Source organism: Pan troglodytes, chromosome 14, assembly GCF_028858775.2.
Source record: "Pan troglodytes isolate AG18354 chromosome 14, NHGRI_mPanTro3-v2.0_pri, whole genome shotgun sequence".
Lineage (NCBI taxonomy): Eukaryota > Metazoa > Chordata > Mammalia > Primates > Hominidae > Pan > Pan troglodytes.
In genome coordinates, this window is record NC_072412.2 from 104,112,677 (window position 1) to 104,138,118 (window position 25,442).

The following is a 25,442-nucleotide window of genomic DNA, read 5'->3' on the forward strand; positions in this document are numbered from 1 at the left end:
TATCTGTGTATCAAACATACAAAGAAAGGAAGACAAAAAAATCTTTTCATGAAGAGTTTTTTGAGAGTATCTCTGTTTTAAAAGTTTGATTCAAATATATGTTTTAGATAGCCAATCAAAAAAGGAGAAAAAGCTTACCTACAAATTAATTTACTTCTCTAAAGATGAACTGCCACAGACAAAAGGACTCGCCAAAACACCAATTAAGTTTTACGTCTAGGAGCTTTTCAAAAGGCAAAAATCTAAACCAGTCACCACTCCAGAAACGACTAGGAACTAACTCCAACCACATCAGTCAATTCTCTAGAGCCCGACGGGTCTGAACTGTCAGACAAAAAGAGCAACGTTCCCACGGACCCTGTGCTAGGATGCAAAGGTGACAAGGAAATAAAATACAGGTCGTCAGGAAGGATACAGCTTTTCAGACAGCTGGATTCCTAATAACTGGAACGGCTGCAATGAGAACAAATGGAATCACCGCCCAGATTTATAGGCAACTGTGAACATCCACAGGTGAGGAACACAGCAGTGCTAACGAAGGAAGGTGCAGGACCACAAAACCAAAACGAGGCTCCTGGCAGCAGCTGATGCGAGCACAGGAGGGGAGGACAAGGACTGCCCTGCCGAGCTCACAGGGCAATGTCTCCCGTAGCCGAAGCAGCTCCTCCGTTATCAGTCACACAGTGCAATTTCCCACTCAAACACAAAAGACAGACTTGTGGACCCTGGCTAAGCTTCCGGATCTATGTCAAAGTGGGGCATAGCTACTGGCACCAATTCAAATTCAATCATTTAATACATATGAGTACAGAGGTGAGCATCGGCGAAGCACTAAAAATGCACTAAAACCACGGACACGTGTTAGGCAAGAATTTCTCCTGTTGAACTACCCAATAAATAAGGTGGCAGTGAGTAAGAATTCAATACTAGGACAAATACAGTCTTTTGAAGATGTGACCTAATACTCTCAGATTCCAGGCAAGTGTGAAACGGTGACCCTGGGCCAGGAGCCCGCAGGCCCGTCTTGCTAATTTGCTCAGGCTTTCAGGGGAACCTCACTGGACACATGCAAAGGGCGTGCTGACCTGTGAGCAGAGGCCTGAGTGCAAAGGACGGTGCTGGCCGACACTAGGCCTCCGTAAACGTGCAGCTGGGCGGGAGAGCCAGCGAGGATGCCTCCAGCAAGGCAGTGCCACTGTGTCTGCTCCACCGACACCCCATTCTCCCTCCTCAACTTTGTAAAATGGCTGAACTATTGAATAAATATCTGAAATACCCTCTGTAGAAGGAGAACACACCACTGGAGAGAGGGAATCCCGTAAGAAAATGGGGGAGAAGTACATAAGAGGACAACCGTCAGGTGCAGGAAAGCTAACAGTAGACCAGGAATGAGGAAACTCTGGCCCTAAATCCCAGCTCAACAGCCAAAGGGCTGCAAAAGCTTTGAAAGCCTGAGCAAATTAGCAAGACAGGCCTGCGGGCTCCTGGCACAGGGCCAACGCTTCACACTTGCCTGGAATCTGAGTATTTGTCCTAGTGTTGATAGTAGAAGAAAAGGAAATCACTCAGCTTCTCTGGGCCATGGTTTTCTAGCCTAGAGAAAGAAAGATAAGGGCTAGCCACCTCTGAAGGCCTTTCCAGCTCTAATTATCTTTGGCTCTGATTTCTCTGACTTTACACAAGGAATACTGTATCTTAGGGCCAGCTGAGCCAAATCAATTACAGACTGCAAATAACTTAAAAGACAAGTATGCCCAGTGTCTGCAGATGAGGAAACAGAGCCCCAAATTAGACTACCACCCTCCCTGGCTTCATTCCCAGCCAGGACGGGATATCCTGAGGCAGGTCTCCAGGTCTCCAGATCTCCAGAGCACAGAGTCAGGAGGGCGGGAGACAAACAGAAATGTGATGGTAAAGGCAGCCTCCCCTCTAACTAGGTCTTGTCTCTAGCTTCTTTTATGACACTTCCCAAAAGCCCATTGCAGATCTCTTCCCCCAACCCTAAAACCTCTATTCCACCAAGTCAAGCTCAAGTGGTGTTATCCCATAAACCCACATGGCCCAAAATGCAACAGGGAAAGTACCAAAGGAGAATTCAAACACCAATGCGTAACAAGTGTTTGACCTTACAATAAACTCAAAAATATAAAGAAACACGTAGCCTGCAACGACGGTCCAAGCTACCCAGAATTCTTCCTGCTCCCCACCACTTCTTGCTACTTTAAATACTAAAATATGAAAGGCTAATTATAAAGCTAATAGAAGAAAAAAATATATATATTTGTAACCTATGAGAAGCTGATGTATTTCGTATACAGGATCCCAAAAGCAGAAATCATATAAGGTGAAAAACTGATGGATTAACTACATTAAAATCAAGGATTTTTTTCCCCAATAGAGGACGCTTCAAAGTTAAAACTAGTGTGATAAAGTCAGAGAACACACCTGTGGTATCAAAAACCAACACTAAGAGACAAGAAACATAGTAGGAAATTTCACAGAAGAATGTATGTTAATAAACAGCAAAAGTATTTGCCTACAAGTAAACCACCAGCCTTTCAGGGTCAGCAGAAAAGAATGCCAATTTAAATGCAACTTACACCACAAGCCCCACTGGAGAGCAGAAATGCTACTTAGAATTTCTGTTGGGACAGAAGATGAGATCTTTCTTGGTAAACTTATTGCTATTGTCCGGGAAAGTGAGAGTGGGAGGAACAGGGGGTATTTTAAAGGGGCCAGGGGCATGTCTGTGTACACAGTGTCTGGTTCCATGCCATACGAGCTATGGCAGAGAGAAAAAGCACTTTCCCCTAACTCTCAGAAAAAGTGGTCTTAAATCAGAATGAGTTAACTTTGTAACATACCACAAACTAACCTTCAGGGCCACGCCTCATATTTTATTCCCATGAAGCTCCCACTTAAAACAATTCACACCTTCTCTGCTTTGAAGTCCATTCTTCAGCTTTGCCAATTTCAAAGCTGTTTCATCAGTTCTCAAAGGGATGGTCAAGCTTGAGGAATGTGACTAGCGCTGGTGAGACTCACAAGAGCTCCTGTTCACAGACTAGAAATAATTTGTAATGAATTAATTTGTAATGTGGCTACCAGGCCAAAACATATAGTTTTGGGCACCCTTTTTTAGTTTCACAATACTTCATAAGCCTAATTATCAGACAATTATTTCCTGACTAGAAAATTGAAAGGGAATTTGATAATCACATGTAATAAACACATTAAACTATAGAAAACTTCCTAGGAGATATGAATTCAACAGAATAATCCTAATGGTTAAGAACATATATAGATGCTCAAAGTTATGATTAATAGAAATGGAAATAAACATAAAATACTGTTATAGCTAAGAGACTGGTGAAAGAAAGTTTTATAGTATCAATGTTGCCAAGAACGTAGACAAACCATGCTCAACACAATTAGCCATGATTAGTCATGAGGGAAACGCATGTGAAAACCATGAGATACTGCTTAATACAATTTAAAAAAAAACAAACAAGGGGAAATTGAAACCTTCATTCACTACCATGAGAACATAAGCCACCACTGAAAACAGTCTCAACAGTTCCTCAAAAACAAACAAAAAAAACCCAGTTCCTCAAAAGGTTAAACATAAAATTTGTATATTACAGTAAACTCTTCAAATTTTATGTTGCCTTGGCATCCATTTTGAATACAAGTTTAACTTTCTCATACCAGAAGCAGGGCTTAGTCACCCCTGACGCGGTCTCCAGTTCTAGACCACACCCAAAAGGCCCAGCTCACTGGCCAAGATAAGAACTTAGAGGCATCTCCTACACCCAGCAGACTGAGCTCCCCATGTTCCATCTGCTTCCTTTAAACAGAACACTCAGGCCTGCCCGAGAACTTACAGAGCCCCACGCCCTGTTCCCTCTTACATAATGTATACTGCCAGTTGTGCACACTCTCTCTGTCGCTCTCTCTCTCTGCCTGACTCTTCATTCTTGCCTCGTGTAACCCAGGACAGAGGACTGCCTCCTGCCCAGGATATGTAAGTAATAAGTCTTTGAACTTGGATTTGACCACGACATATTATATGTAATATCAAAATATCACATGTACCTCAGATATCTGTACAATCATTATGTAGCCATTTTTCAAAAGCATCTTCTAAAATATATGTTTGAACTTGCTTCCTGTTGTGATGGTGTACGGACTCTGTACCCTCCATCCGAAGAACCAACCACATTACCCCAGGACGTGTGGGAACAAACAAGGTTGGACTCCCAGCACCAGAATGATGGCCAGGTAGTCAGACAAGACCCACAGGGGTGTCTGTCAGTATAAACAAGTTTCCCGAGTTGGGGCTCAGACCATTATGCGTGAGCCCATCCACCAGGTAAAAGAAGCATCCTGTGAAAGGCACACAGTCATCACCCACATCCAGCTGCCTTTCAGTTCCCCTTAGGGAAGGGTCGCTAGCTACTCTGATACTGGAACCCAATTTAGATGGGGGCTCCCAAAACACATTTGACCCAATAACTCCACTCCCAAGTAATACATCCAAAAGAAAGGAAAACATATCCACACAAAAACTTGTACACGAATGTTCATGGGAACAGTATTCACAACAGCCAAAAAATAAAAACCCAAATATCCACCAACTGATAAAAGATAACAAAATGTGGTCTATCCATAGAATGGAATATTATTCAGCAATAAAAAGAGCTACTGACACATGCTACAACAGAACACTTGAAAACATGCCGAGTGAAAAAAAAAACAGACACAACAGGACACATATTCTATAATTACACTTATATGAGGTGTCCAGAATATGCAAATCTATAGAGACAGAAAGGAGACTCGGGAATTTGGGAAGAAATGGGAAGTGAATGATGATGGGTAGAGTATCTTTCGAGGGTGATGAAATGTTCTAAAATTGTGGTGATGGCTGCACCGCTCTGTGATATACCAGAAACTCTTGAATTGTATATTTTAAGTGGGTGAATTGTAGATCGGTAAAGGTTTTTATTTTTTTACTTAAACACAGAAACAAAAACCCACAGCTAAACCAGGCGTTTAGCTGGTAAGGCTATTCTGAACAACCACACGGTAGTATTTTTTCCTTACTAATAAAAGACATAGACAGTGTCTCACTCTGTTACCCAGGCTGGGGTACAATGGCACAATCATAGCTCACTGCAGCCTCGAACACCTGGGCTCAGGTGATCCTCCCACCTCGGCTTTCCAAAGTGTTGGAATTACAGGGTGAGCCACTGTGCCCGGCCCCATATTCCCACATGGTAGCATTTACCTAAAATGAATATCCTACTCCAAACTCTAGAGTACTGCCGGGAAATAGTAAGCGTCTTAGGAAAAGACACTCAAAAATCATAAGTCATTAGGGAAATGCAAATTAAAACTACAATGAAATACCATTCCACACCTACTAAAATGGCAAACATGAAAATTACTGACAGTACCCCAAATGCTGGTGGGGATGCAAAATTATACAGGCACTCTGGAAAATTAAACAGACATTAAATAGAAATTAAATACCTATCCTACTCATAAGTATTTGCTCTAGAAAAATGAAAAACTTATGTTCATACCAAAAAAGTGCATCAATATTCATAGCAACACTGTTCATAATCACCAAATTCTGGAAACACCCACATGTCCTTCGATAGGTAAACCTGGTTATACACACCCTGGTGCCCTACTTAACAGTAAAAAGGAACAAACAAGTGACACATGCATGAACACGGAAGGATCCCTCAGGCATGACAATAACTGAAAAATGCCACTAACAAAAGCCACTAACAACAGATGTGTGATTCCATCTACGGTGCTCCGGAAAAGCCAAAATGCTAAGGACTGATCAGTGACTGCCATGGGCGGGGGATGGGTCAGGAATTCTTTGGAACGTTGGCATTGTTCTGGTCCCATGTGTGGTGGTACTTATAAGAATCTATACATATGTTACAACACATAGGACTATACATCCAAGAGTGAGTTTTACAGTCATTTTTTTTTTTTTTGAGACAGAGTCTCGCTGTGTCACCCAGGCTGGAGTGCAGTGGTGTGATCTCAGCCTCCCAGGTTCAAGCGATTCTCGTGCCTCGGCCTCCCAATTAGCTGGGACTACAGGTGCGTGCCACCATGCCTGGCTAATTATTTTTGTATTTTTAGTAGAGACAGGGTTTCCCCATGTTGGCCAGGCTGGTTTCAAACTTCTGACCTCAAGTGATCCAACCACCTCAGCCTCACAAAGTGCTGGGATTACAGGCGTGAGCCACTGTGCCCAGCCTACAGTACATAAATTTTTAAAAATGTTATGGGGAAAAACAAACCCATACATACACCATACACAAAACCATGTTTTATCTATTGAAGACACACAGATTAAAACAGAAAAGGATCTTACATAGGTCGATGATGATGGTGCCATGAACTGCAAAATATGAAAAACTCAACTCTTACCTGAGGTCCATAAATAGAACAGAGAGAAAGAAATGCAACCAGAAAATGAGCAGCAATTGACTTAGAGTGAAACAGGTCATTTTATTGGCTAGAAAGGAGTCCAAAGCTCAAAGAGGCTACTGGGAAGAGCCCTGCTTTAGCACTAAAAATACACATCATGTCTACTGAGAAACAAAAACAAAACAAAAACCCTAAACACACCCAAAGTAATTTTTTTTTTTAAAAAAAAAGGGAAAGCAAGGTACCAGCCCCTAACTTGCTTTCTCCTTCATTAACACTACTCTAATGAACAAGGTCAAAATATAAAGCCAGATAATTCTGACATTGGTCATTATCAGTTTGCTACAAAACATGCAAAAAACATGGGCAGGTGAGGACCTCCAGTCACACAGCCCCATTCCGGATGTAAATAATGTCTCAGGGAATATTAACTTTTGTAGAAAGAGTACAAGTGTCCAAGGGAGAGTCACAAACGTCCCATTAAGACTCCACTCAGTGAGGGAGGGGCTCCCTCTCATTTGTGGTGTCTTCTGCACAACTGTGGAAAGCAGGGTTTATAAGGAACACCAGACTCACCGGGGTCACTGCCAACACTTATGTAATCGGTCCCTGCCGCGAATCGGCTTCTGCAGCCCATCGGGGTCCACCTGCTGCCCTCTCTTACCTCAGAACAAAAGTAACCCAGAAAAGCATCTCTGAGTTACCAGCCTTCCCAGGCGCTGTGTGAGCATTCACAGCCTCGAGAACAGAGGCTGGCCAGCCCACGCAGGGTGGACACACTGCCCCGAGTATGGACACGCCCTTCTCATGATGCTGGCAAAGCCTGCACTGGGTCCTGCCACGGACATCATGGTGGGCACAGCCATGGGCTCCGAGACCCTCCATCCAAAATGCCCTTTGGGATATTCCAAGAGTCCCAAACACGTCAGCCCTAGAAACACCATTACTTAAACCTATTTTCTGGGACAAAAGGTTCATTCCACGCAGCAGTTTTTCAACAGTGGCACTGTGGACATTCGGGCTGGGTGAGTCCCTGTGTGGAGCCATCCTGTGCATGTGATAAGCATCCCTGGCCTCCACCCACACCCCCAAGTAGTGGCAGCCGAAACATCTGCAGACACTGTCACCTGTGCCTTCAGTGAGGAAAGGTCCATATGGGGGCAGTGGCAGGAGGAACAGAGAGGTACACAGTGCCAGATCTAGGTGGCTCGGTTCTCTTCTCTGTTAAGATCACAGAAGCCCTTCAGAATGCACAAGAGTTTCTCCATATGGTGGAATCTCAACTTTCTTCTGGGCCCTTTCAATTTCATTTGTTATCTAATTCAAATAAACTGCAAATCATCTCTCCATATGTACTAAAATAGTATCTCATTTTCACCATCTCAATGAAAGCGCGGCTGGGACTCTGCCTTTGAAGGAGCAAAGACATGAATGAGAAAGACACTGTGTGCTTTGATGAGAATTTCTGAGGCATAGGAGAGTTCACCCACACCAAGCATATATCTGAACTAAAATGCTTTCAGAAACTAACATAATAACCCATCTGAATTCCTAAGTATGCCTGAAGCCAAGGGCCAATACAAGAGCATGATTTGCTATGAACTAGCTTAAAGAAAGGTGTGAGTAAAGATAAAATTCACAGGTGTCCTAACAGGATACATTCATCATCATGTAGCTAGACTGGTATTTCTTCTCTGCAATGTGAAGTTATCATACAATATGGGCAAGGCTGAGAATCACGGTGTTTTTCTGCAGATAGGCATAGTAAGTAGGCTGATTATTTTCTATTGTCCAAACTAGGGTGCATCTGAAAGTCAATAGGCCAGTTATTAGTTATGCGGGGAGAAGCATCCAAGACTGCAGATGGACACTGACCTGCACAGCAGCCTCGTTCATGGAGACGCTGGCCACTTCTATCAGTATTTTTTACTCTTTTACCCAAGGATAAAATGACTGGTTTTTCTGTTTCATCAGAAACTATTTCCCCTTTGGGGACCGCAGAAAAAACAATAGAAGTCCCAAGAATATAACTTGGAAAGATGACTGTGAAGTGAGATTATGAACCTGTAACGTACCCACAATCAATCCTTTCCCAGAATAACCTGTACTTTCATAGAGTACTTAGTTTTCTAAAACTCACCAAGGGACTTTCCCATATTAGTCTTCTGGTGAATCTGATGGGTCAAACTACTCAGAAAAGTTTTTAGGAACTGATGAAAACTTCTAAGTCAGGGATCTGAATCCACAATGAGACAACAGGGCATGTTTCTTTAATAATGACACTACAACAAAAACTACTATGGCAAGGAAGAAATTTGAAAAGCACAGCTTTTAAGACCTCGCACCTGATTTGCTTTGGTTAAACTGGCTTGATGTTTGAGAGGAATAAATAATTTATCATAAAAGAAAATGATAAACCTTATTTTTAGCATGCTGACAATCTATTTTAAGACTTGTGAATTTTGAGTCTGTTTGGCGCAGATAACTTAAAATTTTTTTAATAACGGAAAATCATCATTTACTAAAAATCTACTACATGCCAGCACTTTACATACATGATCTCATCTTTATAGTAATCATGGAAGTATATCTGCATTTCCTCAAGAAAATCAGCAGCCCAAACAGCGACCAGTTGAGTACCTGTACTAGAATCTGAGACTAAAATCTTGGCTATAACTAAAAGTGAATCTCAATATGGACACTCTGATAGGCTAGCAAGCTCCCCAAAACAAACCCCCTGGGGGAAAAAAAAAGATTTGTAAGTGCTGAAGGGAATGCACATTTGCAAATGGTGCACAGAGAAAAAACAGGTCAGCATCCAGTACTACACCATCCTGTTCTCGTTACAATTATATGTCTTCACTGCCTAATTAAAATACAAAACCAAAAAATTCTCTCTCCCCTCCTGCACACTACCCCATATCCCCTACCCAACCCCACACACAGGCAGTTTCATTTTGACTTCGTGGATGGTACTTCAGTGGCAGAAAACTCCAGGGGTATAATGGCTGGGACATGGAGGATTCTGGTTAAGTATCCTAGCTGGTTTAATTTCCCAAAAAGTAAACACTGGAACTACAACGGGTGAAGTTTTTTCCATGGTCTGTGATCATCCTCAAGACCTTTCCAGGCCTCAGATCCATAAATATTGGCGGGAGGTTGGTGGGGGGGGGGGGGGGGGGATTCACTGTTGTATTGTTCCTTCTCCTCCCTAAATTCTAGCCCTTGTTTTCAATCTTTAGGGGAAAAAAACATGCTACAAAGCAATTTTGTGACTTCATCACTGCTACTGTCAAAATTAACACCACTCACCAGATCCTTAGTAACATTCAGAATATTCAGACCACTTCTCTATTGTTTTAAATCCTTTTTTCTAGACTAAAAGAATGAACCAAAACATAATTATGAGACCTGTGAATGCTAGCTACCCCAACAATGAAGAAACCCATTTCTGGTAATCTCTTCTTTGTCCTGGCCTGCTATATAAAAGTCCCTTAACACAGGGTGAAATCCTAAGGCCCTCTCTCCAATCACCCTTAAAGAACTAAGAACAGTAGCTCTGAACGCTACAGGGAGTGTTTTAAAATGACAGTGAAAACCACATAGAGCACTATTTCCAGCTCTGTGCCAAAGACCCATTTGTCTTACAAATCCATTTAATCTGTATCCTCCTTGACATTAGGACCACACTTTCTAAACCTACCAAGATGATGGAAGGACGGCCTCTGACTCAGGAGGGTCCCCTTCTGGGCCAAAGAATTTCATGACACTCCATTACACAAGAATGGGCAGACAGAATTACAGGTCTGGATTCTTCTCCTGCTCAATTATAATAGTTAATTATTGTTTTAGAAGAGCAGTTCATGATGTATGTAGCCAAATAAGACAATTGTCCTTCACATGGCTTTAAAATCCGGGCCAACTTTCCACAATGGCCACGTTCTTCCAGGCATTCTTGTGGCAGATACTCCCTAAAGGACAATCTGCTTAGTAAAATACAGAGAGCGCACTGGATAAAGTATCAACACTTTTCAACCTGCCTGGAGGCCATCAGCACCTGAAGACCACTCCCTGAGCTATTCCACTTCCTACAGAGATGAAGTGACTTTGAAAAGGCCAGCCTACTGTGCACACAGCCTGTGTCCTCTTCCCACGAAGCACACTATTCAATGACATTTCTTAGCCTCTCCTGGGTCAGGTGTGGGTCATGTGGCTGAGTTCTGACCAGGAGAACATGAACAGAAACAATGTGCCCTACGTCCAGGCCTGGGCACATAAAAACTTCCCACACGTGAGCCTCCATTTCCCCCCCCAACGCTGACTTGCGGCAGCTGAGCACAGCCACTTGTCAAGATGAAGGAACAATAAGATAAAGGAACTCAGGTTCCTGAATCAGTGTCTGAAGGAAAACAGCCCACGGATCAGGGCAACCAGTGAGGAAGAGATACATTTCTATCATGTATGAGTCGTTACACATTTAAGGAGTTTACTACGGCAGTTGACGTTACAATAACTAAACAAAATACCGGGGTAACCTTAGATCAAGGTTAGACTGATCTGAAACCTAACGTTCTAGCATTAGCAGCTCAGGCAAGAACAGGACCTGTTTGGATGGAATCTCTAGATACGTGCAGATATGTACTGTGGCCGCTATATTTGGCCACAATAAAGCAGTCCATTCCAGCATGCAGTAAAGATCGTGCTAAGGAGCTGAGGTTGAACAAGATGTTTTGAACCACTGATCCTTAATTTCCATAGTTAAATATTAGCTGGTATAAATCACCAAATATTTGTCAGGATCCTCCACACTTCCTTTGCCAAAACCATCATAATAATTCATATTAAAATACAACATCAGCAAACCACACGAAATCCAACTCTGAATTTACTAGAACACTACTGCTGAAGTCATTTCACAGGGAATAGTACGCAGTACAGTGGACAGAATCCAAACTGAGTTTCTTTAGCTGTTTGTTTTCAATTGAAATTTAACATCGAGGCCAGGCACAGTGGCTCACGCCTGTAATCCCAGCACTTTGGCAGGCTGAGGCAGGTGGATCACCTGAGGTCAGAAGTTCGAGACCAGCCTGGACAACATGGTGAAACCCCATCTCTACTAAAAATACAAAAATTAGCCGGGCACGGTGGTTGGTGAGCGACTGTAATCCCAGCTACTCAGGAGGCTGAGGCAGGAGAATCGCTTGAACCCGGGAGGCGGAGGGGGCAGTGAACTGAGATCGCCCCACTGCACTCCAGTCTGGGTTACACAGCACGACTCCATCTCATTAAAAAAAAGAAATTTAACATCAAGATGCTGGCATTCCCCCACGGAAGTCACATGTGTAGTGCTTTCGTTTTTGCTGTGTCAAGACCCAAACTGGGTGCACCACACAGCAACATTTGCTCTTTTTGTTGGCATTCTTCCTCCATTCTTTAACCCTGGTTTCCTTGGTTTGACCTCAATGGATACCTTAACTGCAAACTACCTTCATTGCGTATTCATTGCAGGGTAATTTAAGAGATGAGGTATGAATAAATGCTACCAAGGAAGGAAAATACGCATTAAGTACCTACTACATGTCAGGTACTTTCACATACTTAATTCCATTTAATCTTTGTAACATATGATATATACCATAATTTTCCATTTTGCAAATGAGAAAGTGGAGAAGTTATAAAAAATAATGAAAACTCACTCAAGGCCACACATCAAAGTAAATGACAAGATTCAAGTCCTGTGACACCTGACTCCAAAACTCACTCTTTCCATTTCAAAATGCTACATTTGACCTATGACACACTGCTGTCCTTTACACAAGGGATAAAAAAGGGATCACTGCTCAATTTTGATTTCCTTTAAATATCCATTTTAGTAGATCAATGGTTCTCAAAATGTCCATCCTCTGACTTATACCTTACTATATTTCTACAAAAGCAAAACCTACACGCTCCCTTCTCACATCAGAGCAGCTTACAAGTTGTAACTTAGAGACTTTAGAGGGTAAGGCCAGGGGAGGAAGAGGCCTGGCCCAAATTATCCAGGTTTATCGCTGCCTCCCCTGGAAAATCATCATTTCTTTCTTCATAGTTCTGTATTCCACAATAATTATTTCAGAGGGTTTTTTTCCCCACCAATTCTTATGATTTCTAAAACCCCATTTTAAAGGTTACAACATTTTTAAGTTCAGTGAAACAGGTATATGTTGAGGAACTTGAAACACAAGAACGGTCATAAGCCTTCTTAGTGTTGTAACAGGATTGTTCTACGATGTCTAAAATGGTAAAATGGTTCCATGCAGGATCAGAAAAACATTTTTAATACTATTCTTTCCCACTTAAAGAACAGAGTGGCAGTGCAGGACAATTTTTGTGTCATATTATTATAACTACCATTTTATTTAAGTAATTACCAATTTGCCTAGCATTCTTAAAAGTCAAGCGTTGATAAGCTAGCTAACTAACCAACATTATCAATTCTCATCAGCAGTTTTTAACAGCATTAAATTAAACCACAGCTGGTAAGTGAGAATATCAAAAGATTAACATTCTTAAGTTGGTATGAGTTTTTAATACTAATCATAAGCAGTCCTAAAATTAGGTGAATAACTGTTATAATAACTTAATAAGAAACAGTTTTTATGACAAAGTCCCACCAGAAATACTCTTCCTTATTCAAAAGAGAATTAGAACATCAAACACTTTCACCACAAATATTTCTATAGGAGACATTTGAGATGATGGAACTATCAAAGCCAGGTTCTTTTGATCACGAAGGTCAAAACATCTCTCCTTGCTCTGAAACCTGCTGTGCTTTATCTTATCAGAGTCCTTCCCATTCCCTGCTGGCACCTCAGCCAAGTGCTGCAGAACGGAGAAGCACGTTATTTTAAGCCTTACCTTCAGATAGGATCCATAATATTTGGTTACATATGGACTGTCACACTGACTCAGCACTGTGATTTCTTGTTGAATGTCCTCTATCTCATCTTCAGCTTCTTCCAGATCAATGATCTTTATGGCAACCACTTTCTGAGTACGATTGTCAATGCCTTTGAACACCTCTCCAAAGGAGCCCTTCCCAATTTTCTCTAGTTTTGTAAAAAGCTCTTCTGGGTCTGCCTTTAGGTTCTGTAGAGAGAAGGAAGAGAAAAGGGAAACTTTAGTCCCTCATAGCACCACAACTCCTTTGTCAATTTTATGTGTAATGTTATAGACCACACTGTCTTCCAGGGACTCATCTATTTTCTGTGTCCAGCATCAGGCTGGTGGTGACCACAGCTCTGCAGGTTCAGGACATAAGATTCCTAGGTCTCACCTACACATGCGCATCAGACTATGAAAGGCAGCAAGCGTACAATAAGAACAATCACCCAGCTAGATTAGAAAACATGGAAAAAATGCCAACTTTTGTATAATGAGGGTAAATTAAAATCTAAGCACTTATTGGAACGTTAGGATACACAGACTTATCGAAAAATCACTTTTGTCTAAGCAAAAATTCACTTTTCTCCACACCCAATCCCCAAAAGTTCCTGAATTCAAATGAATTTTTACTAAAATGTTAACCAGCTATATCACAGAACAGAAAAAAAAAACGTATACCGTAACTATGCATCTTCATGAATAGTACTGCCTTCACCAAAACAATAACAATCTAACCAGATTCCAGAAAACAATAAGCAGCCTGTTTTGTCACATAAATGCTGTACCCTGGAAATAGCCTCTAAAAGCTCTTAACCACCTGATTAGTTACACATACATATATAGTATACATTTCTAAGAAGGCTAGCTGTCAGAGCTCAAGCTCTCATCCTAACAGCTACACGGTACAGAGTCGTGTGAACAGCTGAGTTCTCAAAGGGGGCAGTAACCTGTCATCCACAGGGCCTGTTTGTCAGGAAACTGAGAAGCAATCCTGATGTTTAGCAAGGCAAGACAGGGACGCTGCATATCTCCCCACAAATAACTGCCCAGCTCAAAATGCCAATGGCACCCCGGTGACAAGCACTAGCCTGGAACCCCACAGAGCAAGGAAGGACTCTAAGAGACACCACCGCTGCAGACACATCTTCCCTCAGAAATGGTCCATAGAAGGAAGAGAACGCCAGGCCAACCCTCCAAATCTATGAGTCCTTTGAAGAAGCTGAACTACTAGGAAAAGGAACAAGCACAGGGAGGAGAGGGAGGCCTGAAAAGGAGGTAAAGAAAGAGAACGAGGAGAAGAAAGATGACACAGAAGAGGGTATCCAGAGTGGTGCATGTGAGGTGGGTCACACACACAACACTGCAGCAACGGCGGTGCCTCATGAGTGATGCGAGCCTCAGGGCCCATCAGGGGCCACCCAGCCACAGCTCTCCAAGGTGAGACACACTGAGTTCCGAGCAGCTGCTCTCCAAGAGAACTGTTGAAAGCCAGTCAGCCCATTTCTGGTTTGCAGGCCTTACAGTGCTACAGCGTGTCCACCATGGCAACAACGCACATATCGCCACAATGACACACGAGCAGATAGCCACAGTGACCTCCTGCACACGGGCGCAGAGCCCCTGCCCCATGTTTGTTTGAGGCTGCACATCAAACAATGCAGAAGCTCACAAAACCCGCCAACCATCTTAGTACAAAATGAACCAAGGCTTGCGTGGTGGACATATACCCAACGGGAAACGCGTCCTGGGGTTACCAAGAGAGCAGGACAGGCCAGAGGCCAGACACTGAGTGCTCAGCCCACACCGGAAGGTCATGGCCAGCGTAATCCGAGGTCTAACGAGCGGCCAGGGATTACAAGGACTACAGTTTTAGCCACGATCCCCCTTGGCTCCTAAAACGCTACACAAACATCCACTGTGTTAAAAATCAACCTATCTATCCAACTTCCACTTAAAGTACTGCACTAAACATATCAATTGGGTGATTGATCGAGAGGCATTTAATTTTTTTCCTGAACAATTGCTCAACTGTTTTCAGTCACGGCACTACATTTCAAATGTCTTATGACGGTCATACTTAGGAGGAAGCCTGGCTGTGTGTTTACAGGTTTTAAAAAACACAGTCCAAGACTCCTGGGTTTACCAAGATAGTCAATGACCCACAATCAAGGCCCAGGATAATTTTTTCAAGTGAAGACTGTTTTTGGAGCTCGTGAGCAGCCCTACAACATCCTCCTCTTCCTATTTTCAAGCTTGTCAATACCCCAGGCTGAGTATCACCAGTCACTTTTGGGAATGCCACAGAAAGCCCGGGTGGGTACCTCCCACCTGACTCCCCCTACCCGCGGCCTTGAACCTGCACCTCCACCTCCTCTCACACAAGCTGCTAGGATGAGCAGCTTTCGGGGATGCGGGGGAAGCAGCGCATCCTTTTTTAGCTATAATGAAACATACCCCGTTTTCAGCAGCTACTATCCTCGCTGCTTTCATGCCCTCTCCCTTACCGTGCTCCCTCCAGGATGAGGTAGAGTGGCCCTCCTTTTACTCAAGGCCAGTCCCCAAAGCTGGGCTCTGGAGTCCATCCTTCTCTCCTCCAGGATAAGGCTTCGTCAGTAACCCCCTTCTCGCTCCTTCTTCCATTCACCCCTCTCTGCTGGCTCTCTGCCCTTGGCAACATGCTCCAGTTTCTCCCATTTAAAACAAACGAAAGCACCCTCCCTAACCCAAAGCCCTCCTCCTCCACTCTCTCCTTCCTCTGGAGTCCCGTCAAAGTCATCTGGACCTGCCCGGTCCTCCCCACCACTGCAGCCTGGCTCCGCTCTGGATCCGGTCACCAGTGCTGCAGTGTCGTGTCTGAGCCTTGTCAACCACGCCCTCCCCCTCCTCTGGGTAACTTTCCAGTCCTTTAGCATCCACAGCCCCACTCCCGCTGGCTTCTTCCAGTCCCCCTAGTTCCAGAAGGATCTTCACGCAGACTCCACCTTGGCTGGCCCTTACTCCAGGTCCCAGCCTGGGCCTCTACTCCTTCTCCCCAGGGGTGCCCGGTAGTTTCAGTGTCTGGGGCCCTTGTTTCCCAAACCTGCCCGAACAGAATCACCTAGGACATTTGACATTCTTGCAGAAATATACGGGAGTTCAGAAGAGGAGGTGAATAATCCATGTTTTTAAAACACCCCAATGGATTCTGATCAATTGCCACCTTGAAGGAAAGGCTGTGTTAAAGACTCACGTACATGACAGCTTTCAAAGCGCTAGCTCAGGCCTTCCTTCTGAACAGGAACCCCCCAGACCAGCTGCTTCCCAAGCATTCTCTCTTTCTACCCAGACATCTCTAGCTCAACATGTGTGCACGGAATTTGCCACTTCCCCTGCTGGACTGTCCTCCCACAGTAGCCCTCTGCTCTGCGCTGTCTCCTTTGCTCAGCTGCAAGCTGAGGAGTCAGGGGCTGTGTCTCACGCACCTCTTCGCCCCTGTGCCCAGGTATGATGAGTGGCATGGGACTGTGGTCAGTAAACATCCCCTGAGCAATAAGAAAACCCCAGACTCACCCTGGCACGAACAGGACCCAGGTCAGACACCTCAAAGCCTATCCTACACACAGACAGGGGGTCCTGGAGGGAAGGGGGCAGCCCTTCCTGCTGACAAGGGCGAGAGGGGTGCTAAGAGCCTGCCTTCCTGAGGTCAGGAGAGCCGGTTAGCACTGTCATTCCCGGGAGCGGTGATTCTCAGACCTGGGTGAGCCTCACACTCCCCTGGAAGGCTTGTTAGGCCACAGAGCCCCATCCTACGAAGAGTTTCTGATTCAGTCAACCGGGGGTGGGCCCAAGAATTGGAATCCCGGGGTGAGGGAGATGCTGCTGGTCCAGGGACCACACCTGGAGAACCAGCACTCGGCACAGGCTGGGACAGGAGGCCAAGCAGCCCCAACATGCCACTAAAACACCATCATGTTAGGTCAACTCATCACCCCCTCCAGTAAACTGTCCCGCTCCCATACTAATAAAAGAGTGGCCTTTCCTTTCTGAGACTTAATTTTAAAAATAGGCGACAAGAATTTATCCAAACCCTTACCACATTGTTGAGGACCCTGTGGGAGACCGTTACAAAAATAACCACCCATAAATCCCACCTCTCTGGGTCCACACCCCTATGAATGTGACTTGGGCACTCCTCCCAGCAAGAGACAGTGGCTGCCGCCCTGGCCCTTGAACCTGGGCTAGTCTTGCTCTGTGTTCTGATGAACATAATCTAAGCAAGGCCCCAAGAGGACTCGCAGAGCTCCCTCCAGAGGGACGTGACCATGAGGCAGTGGAGAGCTGGCAATCGAAAATGGTGTGGTCAGAAAGACAATGACATCCGCCCACTTCCTCGATGCCAGCTGAGCTCCCAGGATGTGCCTCAAGTCATCCTGGGCCACCTGGCCTCAACCATGCCATTAGCTAACTGCAGAGAGCCCAGAAAAGGCCAGCAAAACTGCTCAATCCACAGAATCACGAGAAATCGTGAGCCTGCTGTTTTGGCCACTCGGTTTTGGTTGGCTTGCTACTCAACAATAGGCAACTAATACAGAAACTGATGCTAGAAGCTGGGCACTGCCCCAGTGGAGGCCCTGACGGCCCATGCTTGACTCTAGGTCAGAACTGCTGCAGCCCATCTGTTGTGAGATGCCTCCATCCCTGCCCTCTTTGAAGAGGAGTCTCTGTGGCCACCCCACTCTTCCTGTCCCGCAATTCTTGTTGAGCTGAGGCTCTCTGAATCAAGAGCTGGCAGCCCGTCCACACCCAGCCCCAAAGCAGGCAGGGCACGCAGACCCTCGAGTCAGACGCTGTGGCAGGAGGGAAGTGAGGAGATGCTGGACGGAAGAGCATCTCTTGCATGTGTGAGGGGCATGAACCCTGGGGACTGGAAGGCAACCCTGTGGATTGTTACAATAATGGCACTAATAACCCATCCCTTGTGTCTACACCCCCACCCCCCGAGACTTTGCCTGCTGCTCCCATAAGAGCAGCCCACACCTTGAACCACCTGGCCTGTGGTTCCTGTGCTGGTGTTACCCTCTCCAAGGTCAAGCCTCAAGGGACCCCGCAGTGTTCGCTCTGCCTCCTGGAAGGCCTCCATCAGCAGCATGTGGAGAGGCCTGTTCTAGACACTGGAGAGGCCACGTGGAAGAGAGCACGGCACCGGATAAACACGCAGCCAACTGCTAGACCTGGGGTGAGACACGCAGCCTTCCTCGCTGCCTCTGCTAAACCCAGGCCCCAGACACTCTCCAGCTGGCCACAGCCACACGAATGCACCTCAGCCAGGCGGGTGGAAAAACCACCCATTCACCCCAAGGAATGGTGAGAAATGCTAAATCGTTATTGTTTTAGGTTGCCAAGTGCTATAGCGGTTTCTTGGTTTCTTATACAACAACAGATAATAGAATTCAACAGAAACCACTGCGGGAGAAAAGTGTCTATGGGGTGTCAGGGGTAGACAGATGTTCCAGATTCTGGAATGTTTTAGTAACCTGCCTGTTTTCCTTTTGCCTGGATCAAGACGGCTTAGAAAACAGCAATTTTCACTCTTTTACTATTGTCCCAAAAGACCTTTCCAGGTGTACGGCACCTGTACAATAAAGGGTCACTGCATTGTCTCAATCTGCTCAAGCACGGCGACTTTCAGAACCCCTGGCCTCTGTGTCAGCAGCTGTAGACCAGGCTAAAAATTACCCCTGGCAAGAAGGGAGCCATCTGCTGAGGCCGGGGCAATGGGGCACTCAATAAAGCAGGGTTCCCTGCGCGGGCAGCCCTGCCCTTTGGCAATTCTTGCACAGGTTCATTACCATACTGTGTCCCCCATGGCCAGAAGAAAAATCAATGCCAAAGAGGGCCTCTTTCAAATAAGAACCTTGAGATTCTGCTGCCAGAATTTGCTCACCAAGGAAAGTAGATTTCCTTGGCAGAAAAGGCATAATTCTGCTAGCCTTCTTGATAATTTCCTTTTTAGAAGGGTTTGGGCTGAACTAAGCACCGGCTATGGCCTCAGATTGGAAAGGCCTGGGGCCCCTCACCCCCACAGCCCCTGCCTGAAAGGAAGCAAAGCCTAAGCCAGGGTAAGGCAGGAGAATCAGGACGCCCAAGGGCTCCGCCTTTTCTGAAGCAGTGGGAGGTCAGGACACATGGACAACCCCCGCTCCCCAACATTCCCCTCCAAAGTCACCTCCCCTAGGGCAAGAAGACTAGGGGATGGGGGCGGGGATGGGAGCAGCCTACACACAGCACCCCCTCCCCAGGCCCTGGACTCAGCACTCAAAAATATCAATTAGATGCCTTGTCCCTACAGTGGAGCCGGGCTCACCACCCCGGTATAGGCAGGAGGATCGGCTTCTCTATGACCAAGGGAAGCACAAGGGGGTGACTTCCCCTTCCCGAGCTCACCGAGCCTCGAGCCCCACAAGCCGCCTCACACTGATGAGCCCTGGGGCTTGCTCCTCTGAGGAAAGGGTTCAGGGATAAAAAGATAATGATAAATAATAGTATCTATCTCTGCATTAAGGGCAACTGAGAGTGAGGATCCAGCACCCTCCTGTGGAGGTGTCTGACACATCCCACGCAGGGTCTGAATAGAAGGCACTCGAATACTGATTTCTCTACTCACAACTTTCCAATTCCCTAAAATCCCCCCAAGAATTTTAACAGCCCAACTTCCCCTTCTGGGGGACCTCGGGGTTAAGAGCCACCACGCCCGCCCGACCTGAAGGACAGGCTTTGGTTGGATAAGTCAGGGTTGGTCAGCTGGAAAGCTGAGCGGGTGAGGGATGGTGGCTGGAGTGCGGTGGAGGGAGGAGCATTGGCAGTATGCTGGGGTGAAAGGGGCTTTCGAAATAGGTCCGTCTTTGCTTTTTCCGGTTTTTAAACAATTTTTGTCCTGTTTTCTCTCAGTCTTCTTTCTGTGAACAGATGCTTTGTCCTTTGCCAAGCTGTATGTATAATTTTTTTCGTGGATGCAAAATTGTTGTCTCAGTGTCCCAATATGACTCAGGCATTTTCCCCCTGCAGTGCACACACAGCGTGTAGCCAGCCTAATAGGAGTGGATTTATTGAGGGTGTACTTGTTCCAGGCTCTGGGTCAGGAGCTTTACGTGAACTGTGTCAGCACATTCTCATGACAAAGCTAAGAGGAAAGTACTTCTGTCTACCTCATTTTACAGATGAGCAAACTGAGCAGAAGAGATATTGAGTATCTTGCCCTTGGTCCCAGAGCTGGCAGAGGGCGGCGGAGAGGTTTGAACCTAGCCAGCAAGCTCCTGTCTCCTCACTGTACTAGGCTTGGGACCATATCATTAGAAACAAAAAAGCAAATATTCCATTACATGGCTGCATTCGAGTTTATTTAACTGTCTTCTGCTGCTTAATTAGGTTGCCTTTACTTCTTTTTAAATTTTATTCTGTGTTTCAAGAAACTTGGGTTGTGCATTTCTGCTGTGGGGAGGAGTGAGTGAGTGACCGCTTGTCAGCTCCTGGACAAGACTTGGGAAACGTGATTGGAAAGGACCACAAATGGCTTCCTGGAATTTGCTCATCAGCTTCATGGCCCATCCCAGTAGTGCGGGTGTAGAACATGTTATTCAGATATGCAGGACCACTGTCCACAGGGGCGTTTTCATGAGACGCTTGCCAGGTGGAAATCAGCCTGCTGATACTGACCCCATGTGAGGATAACACGCCCATATGGTCACTCTGTGTATGTGTCAGATTCCCTGAGAAGAGGCAGTGACGTATATCGATACACACTCGGAAGTAGAAATTTGTTTTGTAATTCTCATCGGCATCCTTTTGGAGTTTACTTCCATTTTGTGTAGATGTGGGCCTATCACTCTTCACAGGGAATGGCCAGCCACTGAGAATAACTGAAAAATCAGAGGGCCCATGTATGTGTGCACACAGCAGAGCTGGGCGTGGTGGCTCACACCTGTAATCCCAGCACCTTGGGAGGCCCACGGATCACTTGAGATAAGGAGTTTGGGACCAGCCTAGGCAACAAAGCAAGACCTCAGCTACACCAAAAAAAAAAGTCTGCCCTTCTCCCTCCACTTCATTTAAAAAGCCCAGAGATGGAGATGACATCTGATTCCAGTGGCCAAGACCCCACCCCAATTAGAGCGGTGGGAACATGTGGCCTGCACAGGGGCAGGGTATCAGGAATCATGCTCCACGGGCCACCAGTGAGGACAAAAGATAAGACCTCCAAGGCCAGGTCAGAGTCAAGAGCATCTGGGGGAGCCCTGACACAGAGGCTGTGCCCACACCTGGGCAACTCTCCCACAGGCCACCGGCACCCCCTTCCCCGCTCTTCTCTGAACCCACTTCCATGTGCCCCTGTGCCTTGAACGACTGGGGAGGGCACACAGGCCCCGCAGGCAAACCTGAGCGGGGAGGCTCCTGGATGCAGAGGACACGGGACCAGGACCAGATGAGCCACAAGGGAGGTGGGGGGCCCAGCACTGCCTCACCAGCACCACCCAGCCATAGACGCAGAGCCAGCGGCCACGGGAGACCAGAGGGGTTCAGAGGCACACTGTCGAAAATCCCAAAACAAGGGGAGGGACAGTCATCACCTGCTTTATTGGAACAAATGTCCCCTGCTGTGACTGCAGCCCCAGTTCATGCTGGCCTCTTGCAGCCCCACCAGCTCCTGTACCTCTCTGGGCCTGACTCAATGGCAGAAAGCAAAAGGAGAGCTCTGGGGGCGATGGTCTCCTCAGCCACAGCTCCCTAGACTAATAATCAGGCCTCCGCAAAGCTGGAGAGAGCCGTCTCCACCAGGCCGACCCCTGGGTTCCCACTGGGCCACCGGACTCTCATTCATGAGGATGTGCAGGTTGGCCCAGGGCGGTACTCTGCTCTGGGAGGTCCAGGACAGGCCCGGGCCCATCAGTCTCGGGCTCCCTTCACAGACTACACAGAATGGCCATGACCTGGGGGTTTGCCTGGCCAATGTCATGACCACACCTACCTTGCAAGGGGAAAACCTAAATGAATGAGAAAGACAGATGGAGGTGTCTTCTGATTTACAGACTGATTCTGCGCTCAATGAGAACGCCAGAAGGTGGGTGTTTTCCTGCTCCCTCTCATCTCACAAAACATGGTCCCCTCAGCCCAGTCTAGGTGGGGGGCAAAACCAGCAACTCCAGCCTGGCCTCCAGGGTTCCGGCTCCTTTGAGGAGAAAACCCAAGTGCGAAGTATCCTATTACCCACTCAAGAGTTACAAAGACAATTCCGAAGCTCTGCCCTTCTGCAGCTCAGAAGCAGGGCCATTCCACAATACAACACAACACTTTATTATATTCCATAATGCCTTGAAAGAATTCTTTAAAATTGTTCTATGATGACTTAAGTATTTTATATTTTTAAACCTGAATAGCTGTCATCATCATCTTTTGATCATTTCTGGCAATGAAAAATGCATGTGGCATTACCAATCAACTTTCAGTGTTACTCAGCTCCAAATGTACCACTTGCACAGTCAAACCACACTCAACTACTCTGGTTGAAACCAAGCTTCTCTACGCTTTTCCATGAAAACAAAAGGAAACTGAGGGTGACGTGCTCTAATACCCGGTACTTCTCACACCACTATCCCTACTGGAGTGGGCGGGAGGATGCTGGAAGGAAGCTGAGCCTGGAGCAGGGAAGGGGAGTTGGCTGCAGGCACAGACTCTCACCACTCTGGCCTTGGCAAGCATCTCTAATGAATCACAAACGCTCTCCTAGAGCTGAACCGAGCCTCAGAATCTACTCACCCCAGCTAGTCACCACCGATTTGGCCAACTGGGCACGCAGGTGGAAACCTACCTGTTGGCCTGTCTGGCTCTACCACCCACAGACCCATGCTGGTGGCTACCATTCCAGCTCACCCTTCCATACCCGCCGTCTCCCTCTCCCCAGGCCCCCTACCACGTGTTTCATCGTTAACAGTGTTGCTACCTACCATTTCTAAAGCTGGAAACCTCTGCACCCCCATTCCTCTCTCACCCCAACATGCAAACCGCGCCATGGTTCTTCCGAAGCGTCTCTCCATCCAGCCCTTTCCAGGTCACTGCCTGGCCCTCCCTCCCCTACAGCAGCAGCCTCCAACTGATCCACTTCAAGACCTGCCTGTGCCCTGCTGACAGAGTTGATCTTCCTAAAAGCTCACGGTTTCCTTCACTGCTTAAAACAACTGGGGACGACCCACTGCCCTTCACACTGAGGTCACACTCAGCTTGTGAATCTAAACCCCAAAGCTCCTTTCTAATCCCCTCACTTACCCTCTTGTCATCCAACTTCTTAATACTGTCTACAAGCGCCAAAGGTCATATACAGTATGAGTCCCTTTATAGAAAATTCTCAAGGTGACAAAATTTGACTGGTGGAGAATAGATCCTTGGTTGCTGAGGCTGGGGTGAGGAAAAGACAAACAAACCACCAAACAGGGGGGTCCAGAGGCCCCTGTAGGTCCAGGGATGGGTGTGGTTGGGGTCCTAACACGAGGCTTCCAGAAGGAGCATTCAGCCATCAATGCAATGACTCTACCCAACTTAAAAGGCTCCTAGGTCTAAGAAATGATGCTGGGAACTACAGAGGCAAGATCATGGCTACCAGAATTTGCAGAAATCCATGGACCTTTAAATTGCCTTATAAAGGTAACCATTAAATCTCTTAAAATAGAAAGGGTCTACCTGCAGGGCCCAGGAAAGAAGGCTCTACTCCACTGGCACTGCTGGAGAAGGAAGCCTATGTTAGACAAAAAGCCAATTGCAGGAAAAACGACGGCAAAGAAAGAAGGCAAAAGGCACTGGCCCTGTATGTGGGTGCAAACACACACAGACATACACACACACACACACACGCACACACACACACAGCTGTCAAGAGGACCAGACATGACAGTTTCTGTCTGTGGCCCCCAGACAGAAACACACACAAATACTTCCAGAAAGTTTGTGTAAAGAGAACTCCTAACAATTTCTGAGCAGAAACTTAATTGAATTTAAGACAATGTCTTGTAAAACACCTGGAATACTTAAGGCAGCTCCGTTTTTACCCCCATAAAGGAACTAGATTGCCAGAGCTCCTGGCCTTCTCAGTGTCACAGATTAGGTGACAGCTGCAGTCAGAGGTAATGACACTCTTCTCTTGGATATGGTCTTGGATGTGGTCTGGGCAGAATGACACCGTAAGCAAAGCTACCGTCATGCCCAGGTGCCCTCTAAGGAGGAGGCACGAGCTCCATTTTCTGACGATTATGTGACTTGTCTTCAGGCACAGAGCCTGAACAGGAACCTACGGCCATCCGACTCCAAACACTGAGCAGGTCCATCACTGTCTCCCGAGCTCTGACAGCAACATACAACACAAGGGCACAAAAGAAGAACCCAAAGCCCTGGAATGAAAAGCTGTGGTGCGCTGCTGCAAGACCTCCAGCAAGTTCTTAGCTTCTCAGTCAAATGGACAATGACCTCACAGGTCTGTTCCGGGATCAAACCTGCCGGCAACGTGGTGAACTGCCACCACCTTCACCAGAGTTGGCATGGAATCTTCAGCAAGCACACTGAAGAACATGGGAAGCCATCTTTAAAACAGCACTCAATTTTGGAGACATTTTTGGAAATCACTAACTCGCTGGCCAAAACTCTTAACTGAGAATATACGAGGTACAACACAATGCGACAGGGTCTCCAAAGAGTAAAAATGAGAGTAGATTTTTAGTATGGCTGAACTTTAGGCCAATCTCCTATTTTTTAATACAGATTATTCTTCCCCTAAGTAAGAAATCCTAAAGGTGACTGCAAACAAATAAAATACCCTGGAAAGCCATGTCATCTAATTAAACTGGCCATTAAATGTGAAGAGGCATTCTGTGCTGGAAGGAATAGTGAACAATTTGTCTAAAGCAAGCCTATTCATCCATAAAGGTCTTCTTTCATTCTAATAAGTTTAAAGCTCACTCTTTATCAGTCTTTCCAATACGCCCTCCCAAAATCTGAAAATCAAGCTGTCCTTTTTATAAAATATCTACACATGCAGGGAT

At 46.1% G+C, this 25,442-nt stretch overlaps 1 protein-coding gene across 4 annotated transcripts in view; it reads right to left on the bottom strand.

Annotated features, from left to right (window-relative positions):
• Positions 1-25,442, bottom strand: part of STK24 (serine/threonine kinase 24) — a 127,447-nt gene that overhangs the window by 54,665 nt on the left and 47,340 nt on the right. For 3 of the 4 annotated variants that reach the window (XM_016925468.4, XM_016925464.4, XM_009427149.5), the window contains one exon: positions 13,357-13,587. In XM_016925468.4, the coding sequence (XP_016780957.1) occupies positions 13,357-13,587 (231 nt within the window). Of the gene's footprint in view, positions 1-13,356; positions 13,588-15,887; positions 16,239-25,442 lie in introns of those variants that run through there. The other variant, XM_016925467.4, reaches the window with a different exon arrangement.